This window comes from Dendropsophus ebraccatus, chromosome 1, assembly GCF_027789765.1.
Source record: "Dendropsophus ebraccatus isolate aDenEbr1 chromosome 1, aDenEbr1.pat, whole genome shotgun sequence".
Classification (NCBI taxonomy): domain Eukaryota; kingdom Metazoa; phylum Chordata; class Amphibia; order Anura; family Hylidae; genus Dendropsophus; species Dendropsophus ebraccatus.
Genome location: NC_091454.1, coordinates 201,284,264 through 201,292,748, shown reverse-complemented (window position 1 = coordinate 201,292,748; position 8,485 = coordinate 201,284,264). Strand labels below are relative to the sequence as shown.

The 8,485-nt window shown below is 46.6% G+C and overlaps 1 protein-coding gene across 1 annotated transcript; it reads left to right on the top strand.

Moving 5' to 3' along the window:
* Nucleotides 1–1,389: 1,389 nt before the first annotated feature.
* TTI2 (TELO2 interacting protein 2) lies at nucleotides 1,390–7,833 on the top strand. The gene is made up of 7 exons (XM_069944343.1): nucleotides 1,390–2,195; nucleotides 3,117–3,303; nucleotides 3,895–3,987; nucleotides 5,496–5,686; nucleotides 5,984–6,127; nucleotides 6,227–6,389; nucleotides 7,727–7,833. Exons 1-7 carry the CDS (start codon nucleotides 1,411–1,413, stop codon nucleotides 7,805–7,807), a joined length of 1,644 nt encoding a protein of 547 aa, XP_069800444.1. The 5' UTR covers nucleotides 1,390–1,410; the 3' UTR covers nucleotides 7,808–7,833.
* Nucleotides 7,834–8,485: the final 652 nt, after the last annotated feature.

Genomic DNA, 8,485 nt, shown 5'->3' with positions numbered 1-8,485 from the left:
GACTATGATCTGCCTACAGATGGCGCTCACGTTGTAGTATATGCATCTTTTCTTGTATAATCATCACACAACCTGCAGGCTGGATCAGGCTGAAGATAAAATAAAAGTAACACACACTATGGGGGAGATTTATCAAACTTGGTGTAAAGTGAAACTGGCTCAGTTGCCCCTAGCAACCAATCAGATTCCACCTTTCATTTTCCAAAGAGTCTGTGAGGAATGAAAGGTGGAATCTGATTGGTTGCTAGGGGCAACTGAGCCAGTTTCACTTTACACCATGTCTGATAAATCTCCCCCAATGAGTACATACACCGAAAGATTTGCAAACAATTAATGATTTTATTGTCAGCTCAAAAGATGCGATCAACAACATACCAACAAATTTTCGTTGGTCGTTTGATCGTTGCTCGCATACACACCAAGATTATTATCACTTAAATTCTAACGCTGTAACGATTTTTCACATGATGATCTTTTCATGTAATATGGCCCTAAAAGTCACCATACACTTTAGGGAAATGGTTGTCTTGGCAACTGTAAAAATTTTTTTTTTAAAAAAAGCACATTTTTGCACAAAACTTTTTTCCTACACTAGAAAACTGGGGCATTGCTAAATTCCTCCCCGATATTTTTTGGAGTGTATGTTGGTATATCAAGACTTTAAACAGCCATTTTACACCACAACATACGTCCTTTTGACCGTTCTTGAGTTGTTGTTGTTTTTTTTATGACTGTATATAAAAATACTGCAGGCTACTTATTTTGATGTAATGTCCCTATTTTACGTGCGTTTTTCATATGTTTGCATCAAGTCAATTTTAAAACGATTTCGACATGTGACGCCTCTAAAACACGCAGGGAAAATGTAAAGAACCTAAAAAAAAAAAAAATTACAATTGTTCTTCCTTCAGTCCACCACCTCCAAACTTAGCAGCCCCATCACGTGACACAGCAGCAGCAGCCTCAGCCCTCCCCTACCTCCTCCTGGGCACTGTGATGCTGCCACCTGCAGGCCGCGCTGGGTATTGCTCCTCACTATACATTACAGCAGGGATGGGGAAGCTTCGGCGCTCCAGCTGTTGCAAAACTACAATTCCCATCATGCCTGGACAGCCAAAGCAAAGCTTTGGCTGTCCAGGCATGATGGGAATTGTAGTTTTGCAACAGCTGAAGGGCCGAAGGTTCACCATCCCTGCTTTACAGCTTCAGCTTAGTATGCACATACATAAATCACGTATAGGAGTGTGCCCTCGCTGTACACCCTATATCACTATTCAGCTACTTTACAAGTAATTCCTCAAATGTTAACTTATCCCGCCATCCCTTTCAAGGAACTGCCCTGCCAGCAGTTAAGATGGCCGCCCTCTTATAACCTAGTACGTCCGGGGGGCGTGGCGTCCCGGCGTTGGCATGGCAGCTGCCGAGCATCCCCTAGCACGCGCCCTCTCCGGGCTCTGCGTCTGTCTCGGCCGGACTCCCGCTCTCCCCCGCACCCCGGCCGGCTGTGCGGAGCTGCTGCAGGCGCTGATTACCTGGGCCGCGCCCGCTCCAAATCCCGGAAGTGAGAAAAAAGTTCCGGCTAGAGCAGCGGCGGCGCTCCGGGCCTCTCTATTGCTCTTGGAGGCTGTGAATGAAGCGTCACGTGGCGGTCAGGTGACCGGCGCTGGCACCGCGAAGGCGGAGCTAGGACTGAAAGCGGAGAACGCAGAGGAGGCTGGGAAATCTGGGGGCCCCGGCCTGCTGGTGGAGGATGTGACCCCACAGGATGAAGAGAGCCCTAAATCTCCAGAGGAGGGGTGTAATGTGTCTATTTCTAAGGGGGAGGTTGAATATGTGGCCCCTGAATCAGCAGGAAGGCATGAAGGGGCCCCAACACCAGCAGAGACCCTGACATCACATAGTAACAGTGAAGGGGCCCCCCATTCTGAGGTTCCCAGCCCCGACTCCTCCTGTACATTAGACCCTCGGTGTGTTTTGCGCTGCTGCACAGCTCCTCTGCTCCTCCTCTGCGGGGCCCATATTACAGACACCCCATGGAGTGACGCACAGTCCCGTCGTCTGGCCAAACAGCTGCTGCGAGCTCTGCTGGAGACGTCACGCTGCACATCGGTGGCCGAGCTGCTCAAAGGGCCACAAGATCAGCCATTCATCAGCTTCACAGAGGCCCTGGGGCTGCTGGGACCCCGACTCCGCAAGTGAGGACTAACAGAGATAGAAGGGATTATATAGGTGCCTGTGTGTTACGTGAATAAGGGGGCAGATGTGTGCGCCACGTGAATAAGAGGGGGCAGATGTGTGCGCCACGTGAATAAGAGGGGGCAGATGTGTGCGCCACGTGAATAAGAGGGGGCAGATGTGTGCGCCACGTGAATAAGAGGGGGCAGATGTGTGCGCCACGTGAATAAGAGGGGGCAGATGTGTGCGCCACGTGAATAAGAGGGGGCAGATGTGTGTGCCACGTGAATAAGAGGGGGCAGATGTGTGCACCACGTGAATAAGAGGGGGCAGATGTGTGCACCACGTGAATAAGAGGGGGCAGATGTGTGCGTCATGTAAATGAGAGGGCAGATGTGTGCGTCATGTAAATGAGGGGGCAGATGTGTGCGTCATGTAAATGAGGGGGCAGATGTGTGCGTCATGTAAATGAGAGGGGGTAGATGTGTGCGTCATGTAAATGAGAGGGCAGATGTGTGCGTCATGTAAATGAGAGGGCAGATGTGTGCGTCAACTGAACATGGGGGGGGTACAGCTGTGTGCGCCGCATGAACGAAAGGGCAGATGTTTGCGCCATGAGAATAAGAGGGGGTAGATGCGTGTGTCACGTGAACAAGTGTGTGCATTACCTGAAGGTGTGTGCACCCATCCGGTCATTTCCTTCCCCCTTTATTTTGCAAACTACATGGACCACTATGGGTTTATTTTGATTTAGCATCCAATGTATTGCCAGAAAGAAGCTAGATGGTCTCCTCTATGCGCAATTCTTCTCTATCCCTCCATACGTGAGGATTCTGATGGTTCCATGTTTCTCTATGGAAGCCCTAGTACAGTAATATTACTGTGTTCATGAGCCCTTAAAGGGGTGAATCCATCTTGACATGTAATCTGTTCTATTGTAGAGACACATGGGAGTCTCACCCGGAGGCCAGTCTTGTCTTCTCCTGGCTGCTGTTACAGGTCCCTCGGCCGTGGCTCTCGGACTTTCTTAGCAGGGTGATGCCGCCCTCATTGCTCTTCTCTGATGATTACAGGCTGGAGAATAAAGTGCTGGGTGTACGGTGCCTGCATCATATCATCAGGAATGTGGTAAGACTGTAGATTGTGGTGCACAGTCAAAACGTCAAGTCTTTTCCCCCACGACAGATAGAGTAAAGTATCCAGGATTAGAAAACAAATACTGCAGCTTTCCTGTGGAAACAGCGACACTCCTGTCCACTGGCTGTGTGTGGTATTACAATTTAGCACCATTTGCTTTAATGGAACTGAGCTGCAAAACCCTACACCCAAACTGTGGACAAGAAAGGTGTTTCTGGATGAAAGCAGCCATGTTTTTCTAAAACTGGATTACCCCTTTAAGCTGGCATGTCCACTTTAACAGCATATCAGTAAGAGAGGCCACAGATGTGTCATCCATGGGGGTCTGACTGCATAAAACAAGTAGTGGTGGCTCCTGTTACTGTTCTTTGACCAGGTGATCTTTACTGTATCAGCTCGGTAGAGATAGAGAGTAGAGATTAGTGATATAGTATATGTGTCAGCACTGTGTGCAATATCCTCTTGTATCACTGGTCGTTGTTCCCATGACTCTTGGATTTAACATTTTCCTGGTAGTCAGACTGATCATCAGAATGAATTCTAACAATAGGGACTGATGTCTACTGTTCTTTCCATTGACAGCCGGCGGCAGAGCTGAGGCAGTATAATCGGGCCTCGGTGGCCTATCATGCTCTTCGTAATCACCTTTATACTACAGATGCTGAGGTCATTGAGGTAAGAGAGATTCCTGGTCACATCTGACTGTTCAACTATAGGATAAATGACCACTTAAAGGAGAAGGGGGGGACATAACCACTACTACTCACCTCTCCAGTGCTGACATCAAGACCCTGCTGATTGACGGCCCGCTCAGTCAGTGACTGAGGCGGACACAGCTCCAGTCACTGATTGGCTGAGCAGGCTGTCCATCAGCCAGGCATTACAACTTGGGGGGGAAAAAATGCCTTCCGCAGGGCACAGGGAGACATAAGTAGTTTCTCCTTATGGTGTGTCCCCCCCCCCCCCCCCACCTCTGCTGAATTTAAAAATAAAAAAAGAAGCCCAGCTATAGAAAAAATCTGACAGGCTGCAGGGGATAAATCGAGCATTGCTAACCTCTCCCTGTGCCTGCGATGTACCCCATGACCGGCTTAAGTACCCCTGCCAAAAGGAATTTTCCCCCTCAAGTTGTCATGAAGTCACGATTCGGGGAAACATGTCTGCTCTGGCCGATGGACAGCCTGCTCAGCCAATCAGTGACTGCAGCAGTGTCCTGCCTCAGTCTCTGACTGGCTGGACGGGTGATCCATCAACCGGGTTGTGATGTCGGCTCCGCAGGATATCCTGGAGCAGGGCCGGTGATCCAGCGCTGGAGAGGCACAGGAAATGGTGAGTTGGAATAGTTTGTTCCCCCCGCCCATTCTGTTTTTTTTTCCTGTAGCCAGATTTCTCCTTAAAAGGGGTATTCCAGTAAAAAAATCTTTTCCTTTTAGATCATCTGGTGTCCGAAAGTTATACATATTTGTAATTTACTTCTACTTATCAGCTGCTGTATGTCCTGCAGGAAGTGGCCGATTCTTTCCAGTCTGACACAGTGCTCTCTGCTGCCACCTCTGTCCATGTAAGGAACTGTCCAGAGCAGCAGCAAATCCCCATAGAAAACCTCTCCTGCTCTGGACAGTTCCTGACATGGACAGAGGTGGCAGCAGAGAGCACTATGTCAGACTGGAAAGAATACAGCTTTTCCAGCAGGGCATACAGCAGCTGATAATATAGGAACCATACATTATACTTGCTGGGCATCAGATGGTTCCAGCACTGTCTCCCCATGCCCCATAGCAGATCTGGTGGAGAGTTTGCCTGGAAAACCTTTTTATAAACCTAAACTTATTATACATGTAGCCCTTGTTTCCTTAGACATGAGTTTTTTTAAAGATTTTTTTTTGCATACTTTTTATAGGGAAAGATTCCCGTTTTTGCTGCAGTTATTTTCTATAAACCCTCTTTGGAGCTGGTTGGCAGCCTTGGTGTCTGATTGACAATAGTCTTTAGTGCCCACAATGAGAATTGAGCAGCGCGGGCCCCTGAATCGGCATTTGAATCCCGATGTCTGCCTGCTTTGTGGAGAAGGTGGATACAGCCATAGTGCTGGACTTGGTCTCTACCATTATTTATAAAAGCTGGTGATGGCAGCCGATAATGAGATGGTGATGACCACTAATCCTTCTGTTTTCCCCCATCAGGTGGTCCTGCCCTGCTTAGTGGATCTGTTTCCTGTCCTCCAGAAACCTTCACCCGCAGTGGGTGCATACCAAAAAGACGAGGAGAATCCTTCAGACGACATCATGCAGCTGGTTCTCACTTACATGGAGATGGAACACAAGCTCGCACTACGCAGACTGTATGCCCGCAACCTGCCCGCTCTTCAGGAAAGGTGACCATGTCAAAACCATTCTGCGTAATCTGATGCCGACTTGTCTTTCCTTTGTTGATTGGCTCAGATTTACTGCCGAAATTTTTACCATGGTCCTGTCAAAAGTCTTGATGAGTCAGGTTCTGAGTGCTGAGACCCCCACTGATCATTCTCTTGTAGTCTCCTGTAGTGAGGAGAAAAGCGTTCAGTAACTAAAGGATAAATTAAAGTGTCCCATGTGAACGAGGCCTTCTCTTTATAGAATTACACTGTGCAGCTATAAGCCTGTTTCTTATGGATTTGTATATTTCACTATAGGCTTGGAGTTAGGATCGTCCGTCACATGAAGAGGCTGCTGCGTGTGATAGTGGGGTATCTGGAGGTTACAGATGGCCCGGAAGAAACTGCTCGCCTCAGCATCCTGGAGACTTTACAGGGAACCATCAAATATGCATGGCCAAGGTGAGACTGTACAGGCCTTGTATGTGATGGTTTTACCTGTCCTTCACACTTGCTGCAGCACTTAAGTTCAGTAATCTGTCCATTATTATCCTTTCCTAGGATTCCTCCAAGGCTTCCTCTATTATTAAAGACTCTCTTAAAGTTTATATATGAACTTTCTTCTGAGTCAAATCAGAATTCTGTGCCTGTGACGGAAGCTTTACTCAATGGAGCTACCGAGTGCCTGCTGCTTCTAGACAGATGCTCCAAAGGACAAGTCAAAGTGAGTAACAGACTGATGGGAATGGGAACACAAAGAGAGTATGCACATCTCATCTATAGGATAGAGGATAACATGATCCTGCGGGTCCGACCATTGGGACACTCATCAATCCAGAAATTGGGGGCAAAATCGTCCCTGAAATAAATGGTGTATGTGTGGCCAGCATTTCATTCATTCTCTATGGGGTGCTGAACTTGGAAATATCCTGCAGGCCCAATAAAAAATAGATGTGTTGGTTCCTATATGCCTTGGGGACCGTTTTCTCTATGTTAACTGCAAAATATTTAAAGTGAAAAAGGTGTTGCCTTTTCATTGTATGTGACCCTCATGTAGTTTAGAGAGCTGAACTGATGTGTGAAAGAGAAGCCATGTGTGAACAAAGCCTTAAAGGGGTTATACACTTGCGAGAAAAAAAATTAAAATGCTAACTGGTCTTACTCACCAGGTCCCCTTGAGTATTTTGAGCCGTCTCCTGTCTTTCTAGCTGCTGCCATTTCAGAATTAGAAGTTTTTCTAAAAGCTGGTCTATATCCAAGATAGGAAACTACATTTCCCATCATGCATCTCCTCAATTGGTCCATTTGTGTACTCGCCCTCTTACCTTCCTTTCCTGCCCACTGCTGTCATTACTATTTCACAGTAAACACAGGATTTTTTCCCCCCACTGATTTTGTATCACATCACCCCAGTATGTATTCTATTCTAGCAGAGTTGACACGCACATGGTGTAACTATGTGCTGCATGACTGGCATGGTCAGAGTGGACCCAGAGTAGAGGATTTTATACATCCAGAGCGGATAAGAATGAGAAAAAACAGGGCTGGGTTCACACACAGTATATTTCAGGCAGTATTTGGTCCTCATGGCAATCAAAACCAGGAGTGGATTGAAAACACAGAAAGAATCTGTTCACACAATGGTGAAATTGAGTGGATGGCCGCCATATAACAGTTAATAACTGCCATTATTTCAATACAACAGCCGTTGTTTTAAAATAACAGCAAATATTTGCAATTAAATGGCGGCCATCCACTCAATTACAATGTTATGTGATCATAGCCTTTCTGTGTTTTCAGTCCACTCCTGGTTTTGGTTGCCATGAGGACCAAATACTGCCTGAAATATACTGTGTGTGAACCCAGCCAAAGTGTGCAAGATATGTCCGACATAGGGTGATATTAGTAAGGGGAATTTTTTTAGAATATTGGTTTTGCTACCCAGATAACCTCTTTAATACTATAATATAAATGTTTTTGAATGCAATACATTGAGACGACCGATGCATTAGCCGTATCCTTTCTAACACAGCAAAGACTTGTCACTTTTTTTTATTTCAGACTGCCCTGCAAGGCATCCCCTCAGTGTGCAATGAACCTCTTCTTCTGAAATGCATCCACAGAGTGCTACAGGATACCTGACAGCAACACAAGCTAATAAAGTTATATGCAGTGTCTTCTCTTTCTGACATAATTTTAGTGAATGTTTTGAAGAGTCTGTTTTCTGAATGAAACCTCTGGCCATATGTCTTATATTAGGTCATAGGGATGTGTCCCTCTATGAGCACTATGAGAACTGCTTGATAGAAATGGTCCATTTTGTCTTAAAGAGGTATTTCACACAAGAGCTTAAAAAAATTAAATGCTCCCAAACCTAGATAATTTTACTCACCAAGTCTTCCTGAGTATTTTGATATATTTCCCGTCTTTCTAGCTGCCACCATTCCTGAGTTTGGGTACTTGCACACTACGGAATGGTGCCAGAAAACCCATTGTGCATTCTGCAGCTCGCACGTCTGTGTCTTAGACTCTATTCTATGCCTGGACAGATTCCGTTGCCCGTCCAAAGAATGAACGTACCCTTACAAGTTTTTCTAAAAGTTGTTCTATTCCCAAGATGGCCGGCCAGGAAACTACATTTCCCATCATGCAGTACTTCTCCGATTGATCCGTTCACATACCCGCCCCACTGCAGCAGAGCTGATACCCACTGATGTAGCAGAGCTAGTCGTCTCCACATATGTAGCATGTGTTCCCAACCCCCTGGGGCTTGGCATAGTCCCCCATCAATGATGTTACTTGAATAGTCCAGGGGTAGGG